We start from the raw sequence: 23,648 nt of genomic DNA, 5'->3' as shown, positions 1-23,648 counted from the left end.
CATAAGGCCCACCAGGAGTGATTGGCGAGCACAGAGCCAGGAGTAATCCCTGAGCATTGCCGGTTGTGGCCCCCAAAGCGAAGCAAAACAAAAAATTTTATAGGGGAGCACACTTAATGTGGGCCTAAAGGATTAGTGCTCAGGCCCAGAGGGAGGACTCGGGGGGGCTCAAGTCAGGACCTCGCCATGCTCAACACGTACGTGTCTCTTGGACCATATCCCTGACCTCTAGTTTTTATGTTTGTGTTTTTGGGCCACACCTGGTTATTTCTAACAAAAGCCAGAACAGAGCAGAATCTGTGGCCAGTGACCGGAGGGGCCGGTGGCTCTTGGCCTACCCAGGGAGCCCTTCCTTCGGGGCTTCGGGCAGTGGCTCCCCAGGCCACTATGTCAAGGTGAAGCTGGGGCCTAAATGAAAAGATAATTTGCTTTCATCCCTTTTTTTTCTTTCTAGTGCAAGGTTTGAACAGGATTTCTTGCATGCAAGACAGGCACTTTACCACTGAGCCACAACCCAGCCCTTTATCATTCTTTTAAAAAGTTTTTCTTACCTTTTTTCCTTCCCTCCTAGTCTTTCATCAGTCTTTCCTTTTCGGACTCTTCTGGCCACTAGAGGCTTTCTAAGACTGGACTGTTCTAGGAAGGAGTATTTGATTCAGAGGAAGCCGTGTTCTCCTCCCCAGTCATGGTAAGGGCAGTAGATAGTGTGCGTGTCCCCGCCCTCGCCGCACACGCCTCTGCCTCGGCCGCGCTGCACCTTCTGTAGCGTGCTTAGAAGGGGTGTGGGGATGCAGTGCAGGGGGCAGTGTGTGAGCAGATGTGCCCTGCAGAGAGTTGCTGGGTTGAGGTCCTTCTGGAGTGTGTGCTGAGTCTGAGTAGTTGTCACCTCGTGTAAGTGACAGGCTTTGGGAGCCTCAGTGTCAGGCCATCCAGCTCTGCTGGGGCAGAAAGTCCGCAGGTTCGACCCAGATGCAGTTGTCGCCACTCCGCAGTAGTCTCAGCTGCATGTTTCACTGCTGGGGAGCGCTCGGGTTTAGCGGAGGAAGAGGTTTGACCCAGTCACATAGCTGATTAGAACCAGGAGGGCAGTTTCCTACTGATTTGGGCTGGGCTTTTTGTTGGTTTTGGAACCACACCTATCTATGCTCAGGGCTTACTCCCGGTTCTGTGCTCAAGGATCACTCCTTGATGCTTGGGGACTTTCTGGGGTGCTGGGGATGTATGTGCCAGGGTTACATCAGTCTTATCTCCCTGGCCCTGGCTGGTGCTTTTGCTTTTGAGCCAATGCTCATGCCACCCTGGAGAAGTGGTGCCAGCTATTGTCCTGGCCTATGAAGGTGTACCAACAGTGTTATGTTGCTAGAAGTTTCTAGACAATTGAATTGAGTACCAGAGAGGCTTCAGGGGGTGATCCCATTTCCTTCCCTGGAGGAGTTTCCCTCATTCTGAATTAGCATTCTGGTCACTTTCGTCCAAGTCAAATACCAGAAGAGTCACTAAATCCTTTCAATCCAGCTTCCCATGTGTCTTTCCATGGAAGGTGTTTGGACCCTGCCGGGGGGGGGGGGGGGGGGGTCTTCCTGTGAACACTGCCCTGAATGCATTGGTGGCCTCGCGAGAGTTGAGTTCAGTGAGAAATGAACTGTGCGTCTGCCTGGGGTCTCTGTGTTGTTCTCTCTCTCTCTGACTTTGGATGACCAGGTTTGCAGTACATCTTGTCTATTTCTACCTTCCATTTGCCAGATTGAGGGACTGGAAGGGTTCCAGTGGCAGGTGGGTGATAGCAGACAGCCGATCACAGCCGCGGCTGTCCATGGAGACTGCTTCTCTTGGCTTTCTCCCAGAAGTGTAGGGTGCCAGGAGATGCTTCTGCTTTTACAGGTGATGTGACCACACTGGGTTCATTCTGCTGCTTTTTGCCACTGAAGAAATACTTCTTTCTCTTAAGTTGTTTGGTAATTTTTTGCTCATGGTGTTGAAAAAACAACTAAATTGCTTGTTTTTTCCTCAAGCAGACCTTTGTGAATTTGAGGTTTTGCTAGTTTGCCGGTTGAGTGAAGGAAGATGGTCCGCAGGCAGCGCCCCCTCATGGAGCATGTGTTGCTGTCTCGTGGTCAGCTGAGCAGCGGAGGGGGGACTGTTTTGTTTTGGGGGAGTGTTCTTTCTTGTTTAGTTCGTTTGTGTTTTGACTTGAATTTCTACGCAAGTGCGTTTACTTCAGTACTGTGATCATATGCTGTTAAAACTCTGGTGTGTTCTTCTGAAACGAACACCCTTAATACTGTTTGTGTCTTGGAGAGTGACTTTCTGCTGGGCCAGGGCTTATCTGGGCCACCCCAGCAGTGCTTGGGGGCTTCCAGGGCTGCATCTGCCGATGTTGGATGACCAGGTTGTGCCAGGGATCACAGTGGGATCAGCTGCATGCAAGGCCTGTGCCTTTACCCCTCTCCTGACTCTGACCCTTTGTTGTTGCTTTTAAAACTGGAGAGCTCTCAAGAGTGAGAACTGGAAATGTTTGGGATTGACCCTGACAATTTATAACGAACTCTGTAGGGGCCAAGGAAAGCTCAGAAGGCCTGCGGGAGGCTTGAGGGGTGACCCTAGAACTAGGAGTGGACCATGAGCACTGTCAGGCATGGCCCCCAAACCAGAGAAAGGAAAATCATTTTCAGGTTGGATTGATAGCACAGTGGGTAGGGCTCTTCAGACCGCAGTGCCTCTCTGGCCTATCCCCGCAGCATGCCAGGATGATCCCTGAGTGCCCAGTCAAGAGTGAGCTGGGAGTGGCCCCCAAACACACAGTAACAATTTTCTCGGAAAGTGTTTAACTGGGGTTGGGGTCGGGGAGCAGAGCTCTCAGCTGAGTGAACACATGTAGGAAGCCGGGCTTTGACACCCAGCACCCCGTGGAGTGCCCTCCTGTGTGAAGCCAGTGTGGCCCAAAAAGAAAGTGTTTCCTGGGCTGGGGATACGGCTTACATTCTCTCGGTGGCATTGTTAGGTGTGACACCCACAATGGGGAACAAAAAGTGAGTAACGACTAGTGGATGCAGAAGATTGGTCACTGTTGCTTTTCACATGTTTCTGTCTAGTTTCTCTGAAAACATGAGTATTGCAGCTGGCCTTCTCATTGCTGCCTGCTGGAGTCCCTCCCCATCACTGCCTGGCCTCTGCGGGACAGTCACTTGCTTCACTGGGCCTCGGCACACTTAGGAAAGAACCGGGAGAGGAGCTGGTTGCTGCGCAGGGGCCTGAGGAGTGTGCAGGTGCCGCTCCCGCCCCTCCAGCTCTGGGCAGCCCTCAGAGGGCCAGAGAGTTTGCGCAAACTGCCACTCTGGCCCGGCCAGTCCACTCTCCACACGCACACAACCATGGTGACCCTCTCAGTGAACTCTTACTTATGGTGTGTTCTGTAGCATTTTGTGTACTTTGTTTCACTTTTCAAAAATGCGATTTGGGCTGCCTCTGGGCCCCTTGCTGTAGTTTCCCGATGTCAGAGCTCTGGACGCTGGGCCTGTCTTTACATGGTCACTCATGCGGGGCCGCGGTCAGTGGGGCTGGGCCCTGCGTGCGTGCAGCCTCTTCTCCATCCCGAGAGACTCAGTCAGCTTCCCTGCCGGCTGATTCCGAGCCTGCTGGACCACTCTTCTCATTCACAAAGGGCTCGCTGTTAACAGATACTCTGGGGTCTTTCCGGCCGCAGATGCTCCCGTGTCCAGCTCAGCCGTTGCTGAGTGTCGCGCACTCCTACCAGAACCCCCCACCATGCAGTCCTGACTGCTCTGCTGTCAGCCGTGGTTCCCGTGTGTGTGTGTGTGTGTGTGTGTGTGTGTGTGTGTGTGTGTGTGGTGAGGAGAGCTGCGCAAGCCCCCTCAGGGGGTGGTGAAGGCATCCTGCCGTCGGAAGCCACATCAGCCTCAGCATTCGTGTTTGTGTTTTTGTTTCTGGGGCTCTTACCCAAAGCCGCTGCGTCCTCCTCCCAGCAGAGCCGCACAGGGTACGGAAGGAGGGTCGCTTCCAGTGGGGCGTGGAGGGCAGCATGGTGCCAGCCCTTAGAGCCATATTCCGTCCCCGATCCCAGCTTTTGTTGCTCCTCGAGCGCCTCTGCAGGCCTTTGAGCGACTGGGGACTTGTGAGGGTGTTTCTGCCTGTCCGCGTTTGGTTTCTCCCGCTTCCCTGCGTTCCTCTTGGAGCCCACAGGTAGTTACCGTCTGCTTGTCACTGAGTCCGCCTTTTGGAAGGATGATCGGAGGGTGGGTTTGTGAGGGCGACGGCTCACTGAGTGGCTGGTGTCTTTGGATGGGAGATTGTACCCCGGGAAAAGTGCTGGGTGGCAGAGACGTGTGAGACTGGGGAGCGTACAGGTGTGAGAGGCCTCTTCCCTAGGCCTCTTCCCTCTTCATCTCCAGCATTTTGGGCCCCCTTTGCCCTGAGACTCCAACATGTGCCTTTTCTCTCATGGGCAAGACTCTCAATTCACCCAGGGAGACACTTCCTCCATCCCGCTGGCTTGCCCAGGTGGTCCCTGTCCACAGCTTCATCCCAGGGACGAGTGTCCCTTACTGACGGGAGCACCCTTTCTGGCTGCCACTGTGGACACCTCCTCTCAATCTCAGTGTCATTTCTTCTAACCCTCAAAGTTCTGGGGCCAGAGAGCACAGTGGACGGCACACCTACTTTGCATGCAGGGGCTTCAGTTCCATCCCCGCCCGGCCGAAATTGGCCCCAGACCGAACCAGAAGGCCCCTCCCCGGTTTTTTGTTTTCAGTACGCTCCCAGAGCACCGAAGGGCGCTGGTCCCTGCTTCGTGTCGTGGAGAGGAGCAGAGCTTGTTTGCTCACTGACAGTTGACAGTGGTCATGCAGTGCCTACGTAGAGGATGCAGTGTGGCCTCTGGGGCCGGTGGGCAAGTATGTCAGCATATGCACGAGTGGCAACCCTGACTGGGCAAGGCTGATAGCTGGCCCCAAACTGACTCTGGCCCTCGGGCCTCTCTGTGAGTGTCTTGGAACAAACCCCAAGGCACATTCTGATTGTTTTCAGCTCTTTTGTTGGTGTTGGTGTTCAGGGCTTACTCCTTCCTCCGTGCTCCAGGAACACTCCTGGCAGGACTCAGAGATCGTGTGGTGCTAGGGGAGTGTCCTCCCCAATCTCCCTCCGGCCAGTGCCATTCTCCCTCCCCCCGCCCAAGATCGGGCATCAGGAGATTTACCCCCTTCTCACCTACTTTGCTCATCAGAGACTAACAGTGCACCCGTGAGTGTTCTCTGTGATCGACACCTCAGGAGAAAGCGTGCAGATTTTCAAGGCGTTCTTTAATTTCGATTGGATTTTTGGAGCGCTTGCCCCCGCCCCCTCTTAGAAGGTCTTATTACTTAGCCATGCCTGTTTTCTGTGATCACAATGGAATTCAATGCTTGACAGTGCCCTGGAAGAATGAAACAGGTGTGACTTTCAGAATGAAACCCCAGAAACACTCATTCCAGGGGCCTTACTTTGTGTATGGGTTAAACCTCACCAGCATCTGCACTTGCCGGTTTCTGCTGTTGGTTCTAGTTTCTTTTCAGAAGACCATGCAGTATGGTTTTCTCGGCCTAAATCCAATTTTGGTAGACTTGAGTTGAATATAAATCAGGGTCTACAAAACTATAACCAAGTAACTGGTATAAATGAGAAGAAGTCTGTGGAGTGTGACAGTTTCCCCATTTTGATAAGCAGCACTCGGGCTGTCGGGACGCGGGGACAGACTTTTCCCCTGGTACTGGGTTTCATGGCTCCCTGCATGGAGGCTGCTAGGGTGGTGAGGCCTAGACTAGTCGGGCGCTTGCTCTGTCGGGCCACTTCCTTGATCCTGGAGCTAAGCGTCTGAGTTTTACGCTTTCATTTGATGTTCTGATGCTAAAATTAGTTTTAGCCTAGACTTGGGAACTACGGTGTTCAGATTGATGGAGAATAGTTATAGAACAGAAATTCTGAAATCTGGAAATTTGGAAGTAAAAGACTTTTGCCCAAGGCTGCTTCTACCAGGATCTACTCCGAGATAGTTTAGCTCCTGTTTGGGCAGGGCTGGTACTTGCGAGAGGAGCAGGATGGCTTATCAGGAGACCACCCTCTGCTTCCACGAGCAAGGAGAGTTTGAGTGTGCCCTGGACTCGGGCGCCTGGACCGATCTTCCAGCCTTTGGTGCTGAACCAAAGGAGTTTGGAATTTGGTGTGTCTGGCGACAGCTGAAGACGGCTTTCTTCCGTCTTGTTTCCTGCAGACAAGGAATCTTCCCTGCCTCTGCCTGACGTGTAGGTCGAGGGCCTTTATGAGACCTTGAGTAGGGGACCCTCCTTCCTCTTGTTGCTGCCTTTATCTATCTATGCTTGCCTTTACTTTTATTTTAAGACTTTGTTATGGAAGATTTGAGATATGTATAATAGTTAGGGTGATATGTCAGACCTCTCAGGTTCCACCACCACCACCAGACACCTATCCATTGGTTAAGAGCTCCTTCCCAGGGGCTGGAGCGATAGAACAGGGTAGGGTGCTTGCCTTACATGGGGCTGACCCAGGTTGGATCCCTGGCACCACAGAATGGACCCCGGGGCCTGCCAGGAGTGATCCTTGAGTACAGAACCAGGAGAAGGCCTGGGTACACCACAGGGTCTGATCCCAAAATCAAAACCATCCCCATCCTCCCGAATGGGAAAAAAAAAAACCCATTTTTTGAGGTTGTAGTGATAGATTATTCAGTGAGTAGAGTGCTTGCCTTGCATGTGGCCGACCTGGGTTTGGTCCCAAGCAGCCCATATGGCCCCTGAGCACTGCTTGGAGAGATCCCTGAGTGTGGAGCTAAGAGTAATCCTTGAGCACCTCCGGGTCTGGCTGCTATCCAACAAAATGAAGAATGCCTTCTCAGCAGCAGGCCGGGCATTGTTTCATCAAGGCCGGTGGCTCCTGACATCAATTTCAAGGCAAATCCTGGACGTTCTGTTATTTCACCATCAGTATTTCTACAGTGTGCTTTAAACCAGTGGAAATGGTTTGGATCTGGGGTGGAGGGTGGATCTGAAACTACTGACTCGCAGAGTGAATAGGAGGTGCCTCCCTTTGGCAGAGTCTGCAAGTCTCGTTTCCGAGTCATCACATGTATTGGAGTGGGGAATATGGCCGAAGCCTGGCTCCCTGGGGCTGATGTCTGGGAAGTTGCTTTGTGTGAATGTAGTCCTGACTGAACTCTGAGAAAAAAACTTTTGAGTCCAAGTGAGGCCTTTCTTAGGAAATCAGCTGGCTTTGTCGGTGGTGGGAGTGCAGTTCTGGTTCGGTCTGACTAACGTGGCCTCTCTGTTTCAGATGGGAATGACTGGTAACACGAGTCCCTTTGGACAACCCTTCAGTCAGACTGGAGGGCAGCAGATGGGAGCCCCTGGAGTGAACCCTCAGTTATCCAACAAGCAGAACATGGTCAATAGCTTGCCTCCCTTCCCTGCGGACATCAAGAATGCTTCAGTCACCAACGTGCCAAACATGGTAAGGTGCCCTGGGCTCTCAGGCCGTGTGTGTGTGTGTGCGGTGCGTATGGCTGTGGGCCCTTGGGAGTATCCCAGCTTGATTCTTGATTCTGCTCAGTTTGGCAGTGGGCAAACAGGGTGATGCCTCACTGCTCCTTTTGTGGGTTGAATTTGTACAAGTCACCTTCCTTTCCCTCAGAGGCACCCACTTGACTCAGCTTTAGTGCCACAAGAACCAGAGAGAGGGGGTTTTCGTCACACCATCCTACTTGTTCCATGTTGGAGTTTGAGTGAAACCAAAAAGGATGTGTTTTGGTCTAGTGAAAGATTTTTATCTGCCAAGTAAGGACTGGAGTGTCTGATATGAAAGATGGTTTCACATTTTTTCTTTCTTCCTGAGAACCAACTCCCCCCTGCCCCCCCAAAAAAGGGAATATTGGCTCTTGGGTTGTTTTGTTTTGTTTTTGCTTATTTGTTTTGGGCTCATAGCTGGTGATGCTCAGGGTTTACTCCTGGCTCTGCACTCAGGAATCACCGCTGGAGGTGCTCAGGGGACCATATGGGATGCTGGGGATTGAACTCCGGTTGGCCGTGTGCAAGGCCAACTAGCTGTCCTAGCTCTCCAGCTACTGCCCCAGTAATCTTTTAGCCTGATTCTCTTTGGGTGGGTATAGGGACTGACTAAACTTGGCGGTGCTCAGGAGCTCTGCGCTCAGGGATCACTCCTGGTGGTGCTGGGGCCGGATGAGTGTGGGCGGGAAGCATACGTTATGCCAGGGATCAGACCAAGGCTGATCTTGGTAGATCATAACTCGAGTACTAGCTCTCTAGCTCCTCTAGCCTCATTGACAGGCTGGTCATGGGAAAAGCAGCTCTAAGGGTGTGGGTGCCCGTGTCAGACCTTGCTGGCACACGGTCACTGCATCTCAGTTGCCTTGGTGGCTGGCAAGGCCAGCAGCTGCCGCCTCTTCCGTGGGCTTGTTGCCAGAGATGCGCCCGCCGGCCTGCCAGGCACATAGTTGGGCATTAGCGATTTGGGAAGGCTCAAAGGAGAGCCAGGAGGATGTTCAGAAAATGGTTTATTTTGGTCAAACTTAAAGTTTTGCAATGGGTGTTGTAAAGCTGCCAGAGACTCCGGCCCCCTGGGCACTGGCCTTCTGTGGGAGTAGCAGTATGGCTCTGGCGTTAGTCAGAGGACACTCTCTGCTTCCCTCCGATTCCTGAGGGCAGGAGCATCCGGGACCGCAAGTACTTGGGATTGTTCTTTCACTAGTTCGTTTCTTCTCACCAGGACTTTGTAGTTCCCTGCATCTGTGGTTGCCATGGTTGCCCTGTTTGGGGCTGAGTCTGGAAGCTGAAACAGCTGCCGGCACTGATTGGGGATGCGGAGTGCCCTGCGGAGTGCCCTGCGGGGCCTCGAGTGCCCCCCCACCCCCGCGCTCCTTTCCTTTGCCGGGAGAACAGACCTGGAGCCGTTTGACCTCTGAGGAGAGTCTGTCTGCTGTGGCTGAGGAGCACTGCCCTAGCATTTTCTTCCATTTTTCTTGTCTGATGGGGGGGGGGGGCTGCATGTCGGGGGGCCGACTCTAATTGTGTTGGGGGGCTGTCTGCTCTTGCACCTATGCTGAGCAGGAGGAACCCCTCTGGATCATTCCGTTGAGGGGGACTTGTCATCGACACTGATTTCCGCAAGGTGCTCACATGCCTGCTCCCTTCGTGTCTCCCCTCCCGCTCTGGGCTGACCGTCGGCTACACTGAGGGCTACGCGGTGCCCGTGCGGGTGGACTCGCAGACTGTGGGCATGGAGAGCGGGACAGTGCACTCTTTACCCGGTGTTGTTCTAGGATCCTCACTTCCTACATTTGTAGATGTAAAATTTGGCCTCTGGAGTACGGCAGGGAGGATGCTTGCCTTCCATGAAGCTCCCCCGAGTTTGACCCGAGCACCGCGTGGTCTCCTGAGCTCTGCCAGGAGTGATCCTTGAGTGCAAAGCCACGAGCAGCCCTTGAGCACCAACTAGTTGTCCCCCACCAAAGGAAAAATATCTTGCTTGGCTGTTCTTTTTGTAATTCCTAGATTTGTGTGGAGTTTCGAGGTGTGTTGGAAGCGTCCCATGTGGTCCTGTGTTTGGTGTTGTCTGGGGTGCTGCTCTGTGCAGCTTAGCTGGAACAAGCGTGCCTGGAGCTCAGGAAAGGCGGCTGTGTGCTGCTTCGCTGGTCCCAGACGGAGCCAGTGAGAGGAGCCGAGCGCTTCCTGTTCCTGAGCTGTAGCTGGCCGGCTCCATGTGAGGAGTGAAGAGTGATTCGTTTCACTGATCAGGGACGAGGCATTGGTCCGGGTGGGTGTGGCTGGGTCAGGTGGGTTGTCGCTGAGCTAGATGGCCCAGGATTCTTTATACAGGAGCATCGTTTATAAGTGGCACAGCTGGGGTCTCCACTCTGAGGAAGAAGGAGGCCGAAAGGGCCTCAGGTTCTCTGTGGGCCCCCATGGGCTCCCGGGCGTGGCTTCCTGCAAGCGAGCTTTCTGAGGTACTGTTCGTAGGTGCAGGATTTTGTTATTGCTGCTACTGCTTGTGCGGTTTGTTTTTGGAGAAAAATTGAGAACTGCATTCTGGAGAGACTATGTTCTGACCACTCTCCAGGTGGGATGCAGGCATCTCCTAGAAGGGGGTGCTGGTTTTAAATGGACAGAGAGCTGCATTCAGCTTCCTTTCCTCCTCCTGTCCCAGAGTTTTGGGGATAGACTTTGGAGGAGGCGGAGAGTCGTCCTGTGTCCTCCCAGAGATAGGGACAGGCTGGTGGCGGCAGGGAAGTGATTCTGGACAAGCTGCCTCAGATAACAGGTTCCAGGGCCCCTCCCAGCCCCAGGCTTCAGGGTCTCTTGGAGGAACGGGGAGGGGTCCGTGGTTTACTTTGTTGGATCTCGCCTCATGCTTGGGGATGGAATGAGGCTCACAGCACAGTGCCGGCGCCTTAAAGCCCGTGCACAGCTGGGCGCAGTGGGTCGCTGTGGTCGCTGTTATTCATGAAACCTTAGGTGCTTCTCTTTCTCAGTTTCCCAGTGCCTACGGCCTAGCTCCCTATGAGGTTTTAGTTCCCACCGAAATCTGTCATTTAAACGAGCTCTCTGGTGATTCTGGGGGAGAATCCCCAGAGCTTGTTTGAAAATTTTCGAGGTCATCTTTTCTCTGCAGTGCGGGTCCCCGTTGTTTGTCTTTTCCTCTCCCATTGGGCTGACAGAGCTCCCCAAGCCGAGGTCCTCCGGCGCGGCCAGGAGCTGGCCTCCACGGCAGTGCTGATGAGCGCTCTGTGCCGTCGGGCTCGGGAAACGTGTTCGTGTGTGTTCGGTCTCTCAGACTTACCTAATTGTTTCCCCCATTTCTTGACGCTTTCTTGAGGAAATGTCTATTGTGGGCCACGGAAGAGAAAATTCCACCAGACAGTTTTTAGTCAGGGATCGGAGCAGTAGTGCAGCGGGTGGGACGCTTGTCTTCTGCGCGGCCGACTCAGGTTTGATCCCGGGCACCACATGTGGTTCCCTGAGCAGTGCCAGGGCTGGTCAACAACAACCACACATTTCTATCAGGAGCCATGTGACTTTTTTTCTACTCCTCTTGCTCATTTTCTGGGTTTTTGTTTGTCTGTTGCAGTTAAGCTCAGCTAGAAAGCCATTGCTAGGATGAAGTGGACTATGTCGCACATACCAGAAAACTAGTAGGGAAAGAATGAAAGCCCTTGGGTAGATCCAGCTCTGGGGGTTGCAGAAACTGAGTTCAGGCAGTGTGCTGGCGTCTGGGGAGGTGAGCCCTGCTGTCATTGGGGACATTCATTTTCTTGGGGGGGGTGGCTTTTTGGGTCATACCTGGTGATGCTCAAGGATTACTCCTGCCTCTGCTCTCACGGATTACTCCTGGTGGTGTTCAGGGGACCATATGGGATGCTGGGAATTGAACCTGGGTCAGGTGCGTGCAAGACAGACACCCTCCCCACTGTGCTATCGCTCAGCCCCAGGGATATCCTTTTCCTGCAGACCTTCCTTCCTAGAAGAAAGGTTCTTGGTGTCCAGGCCGCATACCTGGATTTGGGCCTGCTTGCTCTCTGCTAGCACTGGTCATCTGGCAGGCTGGACTCGCTCATAGTCCTGGTGACTGCACCTTCTTTTATCTTTTCTACAGTCGCCAGAAATAGCCCTAAAGGTTCAAATCACCCAAACCCAATTTGTCATATAGTTAAGTTACCTGCTTATCAAAAACTAATTTTCTTGAAGAAAACTTGCGTATTCAAGAAGATGGGTACTTTGGCAGTTTGCAGTCCACTGCTAATTCCTGCGAACAGCCCGGTCAGTGTGCAAGCCTGATCTCAGTGAGCCCCATTGATCTGGGGCTGGCCTGTCCCTTGACCGGCCTGATGGCTCTGGCCCTCCAGCCTGTTAGCGCCTCCCTGTGCACTGGCAGGAATGGCCTGGGGACCACCTTTGTCCTCAGGTTCGCCGCTGTCTTCTTTCCTGCTTCAGCCGTTCCCTTTCGCTGTGAAACTAGAGTGGGTCTGATCTGGAGTCTTGGATGCCATTCTGGTTTAGCTGCTCATATCAAGTTATTTTTGTTAGATTTAAATATTAAGTTGTAAAGCAATTCTATTTAAAAAAATTAAATGCAAGAAGTCCTCCATTTGTCTAAACAGCTGTGTTTTTTCTTCTGGTTGATCTTGATCACCTCAAAGGTGATTCTCGCTCTTCCCAGTTCGATAGCTGTGTGTGTTTAATGAGCATTTTCTTTATTTTATGACTCCAAAGCTTTGCGCACCCAGCTGTTCTGAGGTCCTTCTGGGGGAATCGGAACAAGCAGATGATCGCAAAGCCGTCCCACTTCCCACCTGGTACCCTATTTGGTGTCATTCTCTGACTTTAAGTGGTGGTTGGGGAGAGAAGAAATATCTTCAGGTGGGGTGGTGAGTCTGTCGAAGGGTCACCGGCGGGTCTGCACATTGTCGTGCTGGGAAGTGTAGCCGTCTTGGGGGAAAGGGTTGTGATAGGGTCCGACGCAGCTTGGGGTGCAGTGAGGATCAATGCGTGTGCCCACAGAGCCCGTGGCTGCTCTTGCTGCTGGGTCAGTGGGGCTGGACGTGTCCTGCCACCACACTGACCACCTCTTCTGTATTTGTGAATTGTATGTGAATCCCATGTTCTTAACAGTGCACATTAGAGACATTGTGAGGCTTTGGTGATACCGTCCCAGGACCTTCTCCAGATCTCCGGGGTTATTAACCCGTGCTTCCACGGCGGTAGGCGGTGGTAGTGATATTTTGTTCATGTTTCTTTGATTACTGGAAAGTGTTTGTGTTTGACGACTTTAAATTTGTTAATGAGTTACTTAATTTTTGCGCTCCAGGTTCCTTGTTAGGTTCTTGAATAAGACTTTGTATGTGTATTTTTTGACTCTCCCCAGGAGTACTCAGAGCATCGAGGGGCTGTTCCCAGAGGTCCTCCACCCTGAACCGGGATGGTCGTGTGCCCTCCGTCTCCCTAGCCCTTGTTCTGAACAGGTGATAGGGCAGGTGAAGCTGAACAGTCGGGGTGCGGGGACCTGCACACCATCTCCCAGTCTCTGGAACCCTCTCTGGTCCTGCATGAGCCCCTGCCCAAGACTGGATGTGCAGAGACTGGCGGGGCCTGGACACGAGCATGATGCCTGGGCCTGGGAAGTAGAGATTGGCCAAGAGGAGCAGAAGAAATAATAACTATAGGGTGATTTTCTTTGTCTTGTGTGTCTCAGGTATTTTTTCCAAGTTTGTTGATTGCTTTGTTGTTTGGTCTTGGAGCGATTGTAAGGAAGGGGCACTCTCCACTGGTGCTTGGGATGCCACGAGGTGCCAGGTATTGAACTGGGGGGCGTTGTGCATGCTAGGTAAATGCTCAGCGTGTAAGGGGTGACACTTTCTGGAAAGGCGCCTCATCCAAATATGAGTCCTGTACTTGTGCAGTTTATCGACGGGAGAGATCATAGAGCAGGTAGAGTGCTTGCCTCGCACACGGCCAAGCCGTTGGTTTGATCCCAGGCACCACACACAGTCCCCTGAGCCCCACCAGCAGTAAGCCCTGAGCATTGCTGGACGTGGCCCAAACACTAAACAGAAAAAGTTCATGAATCAGTAATGCTTATAGTTACTGTACAGCCTTCGGAGCCGGTTTTAGTGCATTTCCATCTGAACTGCACCGTCACAGTGCTCCTTACTTTCCCTGGTTTCTCAGCCCCATATGAGCACCAATCAACTTTCTACAGCCCTGTGGGTATTCCTTTTCGGGACATTTCATGGAAAAAGATCTCACCTGGTGGTTCTTTGTGTCTTACTTCTTGCGGTGACTGCTGTGATCGGTGCAAGTGGGAGCTAGACAGTTGGTGGAGTCTGATGGAGACATCGTTTGACCTTGGTCAGTGCCCAGTTAGACAGATGGTGGCCCTGTGTGTGGAACCGCCTGACCCACCAGTCTGGTGACAAGTGTGCCATTACTTGCACAGGACCCAGGCCAGCCATTTTGCTGTTGACTCAACTTCCCCTTTACACACACACACACACACACACACACACACACATACACACACACACAGTGTGTAGAGCTCATGGAACCATGTTTTGTTAATGGCAGAGAATTCACCAAGGCTTGAATGTGCTATATAGTTGCCACAGTTCCAGTTTTGACACATCAAGGTGTTGCAAATGGTCCGAGTATAGTTTAAAAAAGACTGTTAAAACATTCCAAATGAAAAAACAACACAAGTATTCAGTAACTTCTGAAATATGTGTGTATCAATTCATTGTCGGGTTAGTACCTGCTTTTAATGACGTTTCTTTGGGGGTGGGAGGCCCCACACCCTGTGGTGCTCAGTGCTTGGTGCTGGTTCTGCACTCAGATAGTGCTAAGGCCACATACGTGGTGCTGGGGATCAAACTAGGGTTGGCTGCACACAGGCGAGTGCTTCTCTCCAGCTGCACGATGTGGTTTTCATAGTCACTCTTCTGTATTTTAGGACGTTTGCAGCAGGACAGCTGACTTGTGCCATCTACCAGTCAGTGTGAATTAGAGAAGAGGAAGCGGATGGTGGTGACCTTGAACACACCCACCAGATTGGGGCGGGGGGTGGGGGGGAGGCGGGCGCTAAAGGATTTCTTAGGGAACAACTTGAAAGACTCATGTGAACTTATCGAAACTCTCACGTATGAACTAGGTATCAAGAATTGCCAGTCCTGTAGTCTTATTCCTAGGTGTGGTAATGGTGTCCTTGCCTCTACTGCTTTGCGTGAAACTTTGGTAAATGCAAAAGAAAAAGTTTCAGCAAGGTCTCTTGGCATGGACTGATCAAGACTTGTAACTTTTTGTGGTACTGAATGTGATCAACGTAGAGAGAGAATCAAGTGGAAATCTGCCACGCGGGCAGGGGGAGGGGTGGGAGGAGGGTATACTGGGGTTCTTGGTGGTGGAAAATGTGCACTGGTGAAGGGATGGGTGTTTGATCATTGTATGACCGACCGAGACTTAAACGGGAAAGCTTTGTGGCTGTCCTCACGGTGACTCAATAAGTTAAAAAAAAAAAAAAGACTTGTAATTTTGGTATTTGCTTACTGAAGCCACTTCACCCCAACATTGCAAGGAAAAAGGTCTGTGTGCGGCTTTATGTTCAGCAGCGGGAGATTGGGTAAAGGCAGGCTCTGCCCACTCCCCACCGCCACCAAAAAATTGGAGAGCTTTGGTTCACTGCAAGTTTCACGGGGTTTCCCCTCAGAGTTGCAGTGATGCACTTTGGATTCTTTCCTGTTTATTGAGCTTTGGGTTTGGGCCACACCCAGCACTACTCCTGGCTCTGTATACAGGGACACCCGTGACGGTGCGTGGGGAGTCTCGGGGTGCTGGGGAGTAGCTAGCCCTGGGGTGGCCGCATGCCGGTCGGGTGCCCTGCCTTGTGTGTTGCACTACTGCCTTGGGTGTCCTTAACTTCAGAATCATCGGAAAGTGGTGCTTAGTGTGTGTTTTGTAAGGCAAGTAGGAATTTTCAGTGATTTGTTTGTTGGCTTGGGGGTATGTGGTGCCAGGGATTGGACTCGGGGCCTCCTCACAAATGCAAGACCGTGGTCCAGCTGTCCCTGAGTCCTGTGGGATCTAGCTGAGAAGGTGAGCATGTCATCGTTCACGATGAAAGCCTCTGGATTTATTATGCATATTAGAACATGACCTGCCTCCCTCCCTCCCTTCCTCCCTCCCTCCTGGCTCTGAGCTTAGAAATTATTCCTGTAGTGCCCGGAGGGACCATCGGGGATGCCAGGAAGCGAACAGGTTGGCCACGTGCAAGGCAAACACCCTCCCCTCCCCACTGTACTAGCTCTGGCCCTGTTTCTTCCATTTTGTGAACTGCTTTAATGTGTCCGAAGGATATTGGTGGATTTTTTAAACAGACTCCACCTGTGACCTTTTCCATTTTCTTTGCAGTTCGGATAATTGGCCTGCCTTGTTTAGGAAAGATGTAAAAGCATCTAAACGTATTTCTGTATCTTTAACAGGTCATCATGTCCATTCGTCCGTCCTTCCTCCCTCCCGCCCTCCTTCCTTCTTAGGGGCCCTAGGGACCACCCCCAGTGTTCCAGTGGCCAGGCAGCAGTTCAGTGCCAGTCGCAAGGCTGCCATTTGGTATTGGGGTTTCAGTGGAAGTTGATGTGTGTGTGCATCCTAACTCCTGTACTATTTGCACAGCCCGGTCTAGTTCTTTTTTTCTTGGGGGGGGGGGGGGATGTCAGATGTGTGTATGGATATTTTAATGGAAGGCAAAGCATTTCACCAACAGTAAGAGATGTATGTACCACATGGTTATACCAGGCTGGTGTAGGGTCGCCCCTTCGGAGAGAGAACACTGCTGTGCCAGCACAAACCCAGGGCCATGGCAGGCGTTTGCGGTGACTTGTGTTCAGTCAGCCCTTGGCTGCTGTTTTGAGTCGTCGAACCATATGAAATGGCCAGTTTGGGAACTACAAGAACAAGAGTTTCGCATGTCCCAAACACAGGATTCACCCCCTTCCTGCATGCAGCTCTCTGAGTCGGAAGATGAGTTGAGCTTGAGTACTGCATTCATGAATAAGTGTCACCAGGTCCTGTCATTCACCCAGCCAGTAATTGCCAGGAGAGGCCCCTGAGCCTCCTAAGAGAAGCCCCAGGTCCCCCCCACCCCCGACCCCCGAAAATAAAAAGTGTCTTGTTTTGCTCTGAGATAACCTGAACTGTGAACTGTTGCCAGCCTGGATTCTTTGCTTGCACTCTTCCTCAGAGGCACTGACGCGGTCAGATCACTACATCCTCTGCTCTGTGAGCCTGACATGCCCTCGCAGCTCTGACGGGGGTTTGAGAGACGATCATGAACATGCATTGGAACTCAAAAAGCTGATTAAAATGTTTCTATTAATTTGTTTTTAGTCTCAGCTGCAAACAGCAGTGGGAATTGTACCCACACAAGCAATTGCTACGGGCCCCACAGCAGATCCTGAGAAACGCAAACTGATACAGCAGCAGCTGGTCCTTCTGCTTCACGCGCATAAATGTCAGAGGCGAGAACAAGCGAACGGAGAGGTCCGAGCCTGCTCTCTCCCGCATTGCCGCACCATGAAGAATGTTCTGAATCACATGACACACTGTCAGGCTGGGAAAGCCTGTCAAGGTAAGTGCGGTTTGCTCCATCCTATTGACAGAGCTTAGGGTGAGATCTGCCCGTGGGATTCTTGGGCAGCTCTTATGTTAATGGGGTTCCTTTTCTCTGCGTGCCTGTGCCCACACACCAACCACTCAGTCATCCCCGGAACACTTACCTGCTGGGTGAGAGGTGCCAGTTTTGATAGCATTCTGAGTTCCTGCTGGGTAAGGCTAGACCCCTTGGCTCTTTTCCTCCTCCTTCCTGGGACAGAGAAGACGTTTGTCGCATCTTGAGCACATTCTTCACAAATGTCTAGGTCAGTTTTCTTTGGGGGCAGCACCCCTGCATATGCACCCTGCCCTATGCTGTGAGCATCTGTCTTGTCATGCTTTCATATGTATGGAACTCCAGGGCCCCACCACCTTGCTCCTCCTCCCCTTTGTCTTGAGGCGAATCAGGGTACCAGTGACTGTGTGACTGTCAGGGCCGGCCTGGGAAGCGTGCACACCATGTCATCCCCGCCGCCTCCTTCCCGCCCTCAGGTAGGGGTGGATAGGGCCCGCTCTGTGCCCCTTTCCCTTCTCTTACGGCAAACTCCTCTCTGCTCTCCTGAAGAAAGTTGCTTTCAACAACTTCACTTTCCTGTAATCTTTCTCTTCTTTCCATCTTCTCTTCCTGCTCCTACGCCTTGGAGAGAGTCTCCCCTGAACTCCTGTCTACCCTGTGATGTGTGTGAGCCCCCGGGTGGCCCTTCTTCTGGTGGAGAAGCATGGGAAGTCGTGTGAGACCGTTAGAAAGAACTGGCACTGCCTTGGTGTGGATGCCGAAGCCCAGCGAGCAGCTGGGCTCAGGCGCCCTCGCCAGGCCTCTCCCTAGTCCCAGGGCTCTTCAGAACCGCCTCTCGGTTCACTTTCGCTTCTTGCTCCAGAGAGCTTCAGTGATAGTGGTTTGATGGTTTCATCCTTAGACATAATGTAAAATTTCTGTTTTTAATAGTGACATTACAGAATTACTATTTTACCTCTCATTTGACTAATCAGGTCAAATAGTTTGTGTTTTGTGGGCTGAATCCTAATCACCATCATTCATAACATTGCTTTTATGGGAAGTTTTTGTTTGGAAATCTCAACAGTCTACTTACAAACATACAGGAAACCAGCCTGTTTGTAAGTTGAGGACTGCTTTTACTGTGTACGGTTGCACTTGTTACCATTTTCTTACGAATCTGGCATTATGATTTAGGTATACTTGAAAGTGTGACGATTTGGATAGAAAAATAACATTTCGTTGTTTTTCTGGTCATAGTTGCCCATTGTGCATCTTCACGACAAATCATCTCTCATTGGAAGAACTGCACACGACATGACTGTCCTGTTTGCCTCCCTTTGAAAAATGCCAGTGACAAGCGAAACCAACAAAGTAAGTGAGCATTGGGGGCAGGAGCTTGGAGACGAGAAAACAAGCCATTTCTCAGAGCCCAGAAGCGTAGGCAGACTGCAGGCAGAGGTCATGCTTCGGTCTAGCGTGACCAGGAGAGAGGATGGGTCCCGGCGGCAGTGCCCAGAGCCAGCCAGGCTCTCGTTGGGAGCTCTTGACAGATACCCCGCATCTGAGGATTGGGGCGGGGGCCTGAGGCAGGCCAGGTTGGGTGTCTCCCAGCCCCAGCGCCCTGGAACAGTCGGGCATGTGGGCCTGCCTCAGAGACCTCCCCCCAACACGTCAGGATAGTGAGGGGAGTACTCTTCCTGTCGTTGAGAGGTAAAACTGGCCTCTGGGCATGTCCTTCTGTTTGGACAGACAGGAAGCTCCCTCCCCCATGTCATGTCACTCCTCTTGACCCCCACGACTTCCAGGACAGCTTGGTCTTGCTCCTTGTCCATCACATTGGTGCCATCTTGCCCCTGCCCTTTCGACCCTCATTTTGCGGAGATCCATGTTAGTGACTTTCCCCATCCTTGGTTATCTTCCTCCAGACCTGCTGCCTGACAAGTGCCCAGAGCTTTTCTCTTGGGGAGCCCCACTCCCCCCCTCCCCACCCTCCAGAGCGCCCTGCAGAGTCCAGAGCGGGAGGCAGGGCCTGAGTCCTGTTGTCCTCCTGCCCCACTGGAGTCACACTACGTTTCCTCTGAGAGACCTTTCCTGCAAAATTTAAAGTTAGTGCACAAATTTCAAGGACATACTTCATAGAAGGCAAAGTTTTAGGAATCTATGACTGTGTAGAAACAGGTACTTAGGAGAATACAGCTTGTTAACATATGTGTTAGTTAATATATGTGATAGTTACGGTTTTTTGAGTTTTAGGATATATTTCAATAATAAGCTAAGTGTCAGCATAGTTGACGTGATACCATGTTAATTTCATGGGTGAAGAGTTAGAACATCTTTCTGAACTTTGAGTTTGGGAGATGTGCTTTCTGGAATATTTTCTTTTCGTTAGGTCTTGCTATGACCATTATGAACTACTGTGATTTCTTTTTAGGAAACACTTAATGTGGTTTTTGTTTTAAGGAAAGAAATGTGAGGGGTTTTTATTTGTGTTTTGGAGGGTGGGGGCGTTCTCTGTGTAACATCTTCCTAACTGCCGACAACTGTGCCGGCTGGTGCGGTGGTGCTCTCTGAAGTGGTAAACCGCGGTGTCGTGGCTTGTCGTGCAAGGTGCTAGCAGGTGGTTTCGTAACAGGTCGCAGGCAGCGTGCACGTTCACTGGCTGCAAGGCTTGGGTAGTTGTTCATAAAAGAAATGAAAGTACTTCAGATGTTCTTAATACTTCAAATGAAATTTCAGCTTTGAGCATATTCTTTTGAGTTCTAGCACTGTGGTTTCATGAGTGGAGAGGAGTTTGATGAGTGAAAAGGTCTTAGCAGTTTGTTCTTGTCAATGTTTGTTTCTCCTCTCCTGAGGAAAATCATGCTTGGTTATGGTTGAAAAATAGGATTAGGATTCGTGGAGAGAAACTGTGGATCTGGCCCTCCAGGTAAAGGAGATCTTGCCCTCTCTGTGAAAAATGAGGTGATGGTGCTGTTAGTTGAAGGAGCGGGTAGAGACAAGTCAGTTGTGTGGGCACCTTGAAAGGGGAAGGTTAGAGTGTGCTGAGACCAGTTTCAATAAAATTACAAGGAGTGAACTTCCTTTGACGTGGCCGTGCGTGCCTGGGTCTGACTCGACAGACGTTCCTGTGCAGGCAGGTGATTTCGGGGTGAGGGGGGCTGTCTGGGAGGTGCCCAGGGGCCATCTCACTCTTGCCTGCTATCTGGGGTGAGAGATCCTGATATTTGTTTGGTGTTTCCAGCTGAGTATTTGTGATTCTGGGATTATGGCTCCTGCGTTCGCCATCCATGGGTGGATGGATGGACAGACAGACGGACGGGTGGAGGGTAGATGTATGGATGAGCGAGTAGATGGATGGATGGCTGGTTGGACGGATGGGTGGGTAGGTGGATGGATGAGGCGCTCTTAAAGTGCGGGTCTGCTGTGACTCTTGACTGTGGCCACATTCCTGTGCACTTGGTAGGGAACATCGATGACTAAGTGACGGACAATGTGACCAGTGTCCCCCTTGAATTCATGTTGCCTCTTCTGTAAGGTTCTTGCCACTCAAAGTAGTTCCGCATCAGTTGCTTGGACTGCTAGCAGTGTAGACTGCTGGGTCCTTCTTAGACCTCGTATGCTGATGTGTGTACTTCGACAAACCCCAGGCCACTACTGGGAGGAAGTCCTAGGAAGAATGTGTGTTGAGGTGGGGCTCAGCCCCCAGGGCCCATCAAGCCCCCCACTGCCCAGCTGAGCTGCCTTTGTGCCATCGGCAGTGCCTCTCTCCGTCTCTTGCTTGGGCACTACCACTTGCGTGGCGTTTGACTTCTGGTGGCTGTTTGGTCTACCTTTAGGCCTCTCTGTTTAAGATGCTCTGCTTAGGTTGCGTCCGAACCATTCCTAAAGTCCCTGCTTGCATGTTGCAAGTCCTCAGACCCTTGGGTACCCAGGCGGGGTGGGACAGTGGAGCCAGAGGTCTCTGGGAATAGAGCTGCTGGTGCGTTTGTTCACCCTACAGAAGCCCCAGCTGAAGAGTCCTTGGTGTCAGTTCATCAGAAGTGCTGCCCCTCTCCTGGTGGCCTCGCATCTGGCATCTGGACAAACCCTCGATGGGCTCGAGCCTGTCACGTCACTGCCTGCACGCTCTGTGGAGTGGGAGTGGCTCAGGCAGAAGGGGCGGTGCCACTGGCCTGTCCGGAAGAATGGAGGTGGTGGCTGTGCTGTGGCTTAGCCTGGACTGTCGCTGCCTCGCCTGATCACAGTGTTACTCCCACAACAAAGTCTTGACATATTAAAAAAACTTAAGCTTTCTTTGGATTTCCAGGTTGAGCCATGGTTTTTTTTTTTTCATTTAATTTTGTTTTTGTGGTTTGGGGGCCACACCCAGCAGTGCTCAGGGTCTTTTTCCAGGTCTCTGCTCAAGTGACCTGGTGGTATCAGTGATTTGAGCTGGGATCAGTAAGAAACAAGGCAAGCACCTTAACCCCTGTTCTCTCTCCCCTGCCCCAATTTGAGTCCATTTCGGTGAGTGACAGAACAGAGATTTCCCCTAGTGGTATCCGTTCTCCGTGAACTGTTTGTCAGTACACTGGTACCCACTCACGAAGGGCAGACTTGCCCGAGAAAGAGCCCATGCCACAGCTTCCCCTTTGTTTTCTTGTGCGGGCTCTCCATGTCAGGAACCCGCGGCACTGACACCCCCCCGCACCCCCTCCCGTCTCTCTAGGAAGTGTGACAGTGGGAGCGGGCAGGGCACAGTGACTGCCAATGAAGAGATGGGACAACGCTCACAGAGCTTTATGGGCCCCCTTTCCTGATGTCACCCGCACAGTGCAGCCTCTTCTCCTGCCCCTGGTGCTTGACACCGTTGAATAGGATCTCTGGATTCCAAAGGTTTCACTGACTCGTCCATCCTTGACTTGGAATGGTTCTACTTACAGATTTTGACGTTACAATGGCGCGAAAGCCACGGTGCTCTTCCTTTTTGTCTCTTACCGTCCCTAGCTCTGACCCAGCGTCAGAGGGTCATCGGAGCCCCTGCTGGCCATTCCCAGCCATGCCCTTCCTGTTTCAACTCAGAGCGCGCTTGCTGACTTCCTTCAGTCCCTGGGGGAGTCAGCTCGCCAGAGAAATGCCCTGTGTTTGGGGATTTGCCCAGATCCCGCTGAGCACGATGCTGTTCAGCAGGGACAGTCGTGCGTTTCGAGACGCAAGTGTTCGACTTGGACCGTTTCCTTGGGTTCAGGGAGCTCTGTCATTTCTTTTCTCTGCCTCTGAATTGTAAAGAATGTTCAGTTCCAGATGCTTGCTCACCTTCTCATAGGTCTAATGTACACGTAGGAAATAAATGCTTTTAATAAAAAACCCAAAATGGAGCGAAGCTCTGGCTGCCAGGTAAGTGTTCTTGGGCTTGGGAGTGGCCTGGGCAGAGCCCTGGCAGGGACAGTTTTCAGTAGAGCACTGCTGTTGCTTCTCGGTCCAGAAGTTGAGTACCACATAGATAAGCTTGTTTCTTTCGGTTCCTCTCAGCACTTGATCACCATGCGTTCTTTCTAGAACCTCGGGTGATAAAGAATCATTGTGCCGTTACTGCTTTCCTTCTTGCAGGAACTGGGATGTTGATTTCTGTAGATGATGGCCACATAAAAAACCTTAAAAAATATTCTCTCTTCCCCCTTCCTCTTCTTTCTTTCTGTTTGCACTCTCTCTCTCTCTCTCGCCCACAGTTGGCAACGCTCAGGGCTACTCCAGCTATGTGCTGGGGTCATGGTCTTGGTCCATTGAATTTAAGTATCATTGGCTGAGGGCGGGATAGGGTTGGACCACACCCAACGATGCTCAGGGCTTACTCCTTCTGTGCTCCGAGGTCACTCTTGCTGATGTTTGTGGGGCGTATGCAGTGCTGGGGATCAAGCCAGGGTTTTCCACATGTGAGGTCTAAGCACCTTAATCCCTGTACTGTCTCTCTAGATCCCCCAAATAAGCCTTTCAGGGCATTGTACACAACTCTTTAGCTCTACACTTGTCACAAAATGCACCTTGGGAATTGCTTTTCATTTACAATAATGAGCTTCTTGGTGTGTGTTAATTGTGTCTAACAAGCATTAATGAGTTCGAAATCTGAATATCCTTATATGTTAGTATTATGGGATGTGTAATAGCCAAGATTTTTTTTTTTTTTTTTTGCTTTTTTTGGGTCACACCTGGCGATACACAGGGGTTACTCCTGGCTCTGCACTCAGGAGTTACTCCTGGCGGTGCTCAGGGGACCATATGGGATGCTGGGAATCGAACCCGGGTCGGCCGCGTGCAAGGCAAACGCCCTACCCGCTGTGCTCTCTCTCCAGCCCCTTGTTTTGTTCTTTGATTTATTGAAGTTATTTGGTAAGTTATCTGAGGTGTTTCTGTTATAGTTGGTTGCCCTGGTGGGAGAAGAAAATGGTCATTCATAATGG

The 23,648-nt window shown here is 51.6% G+C and overlaps 1 protein-coding gene across 3 annotated transcripts in view; it reads left to right on the top strand.

The window, feature by feature from the left end:
• Positions 1-23,648, top strand: part of CREBBP (CREB binding protein) — a 104,818-nt gene that overhangs the window by 42,718 nt on the left and 38,452 nt on the right. For 2 of the 3 annotated variants that reach the window (XM_056134972.1, XM_056134970.1), the window contains exons 3-5: positions 7,339-7,515; positions 16,950-17,190; positions 18,469-18,582. In XM_056134972.1, the coding sequence (XP_055990947.1) occupies positions 7,339-7,515; positions 16,950-17,190; positions 18,469-18,582 (532 nt within the window). The remainder of the gene's footprint in view (positions 1-7,338; positions 7,516-16,949; positions 17,191-18,468; positions 18,583-23,648) is intronic. The other variant, XM_056134973.1, reaches the window with a different exon arrangement.

The sequence above is a fragment of the Sorex fumeus genome, unplaced genomic scaffold (genome assembly GCF_029834395.1).
Source record: "Sorex fumeus unplaced genomic scaffold, SorFum_2.1 ptg000110l, whole genome shotgun sequence".
NCBI classification, from domain to species: Eukaryota; Metazoa; Chordata; class Mammalia; order Eulipotyphla; family Soricidae; genus Sorex; species Sorex fumeus.
This window is presented reverse-complemented; position numbering and strand designations above follow the sequence as displayed.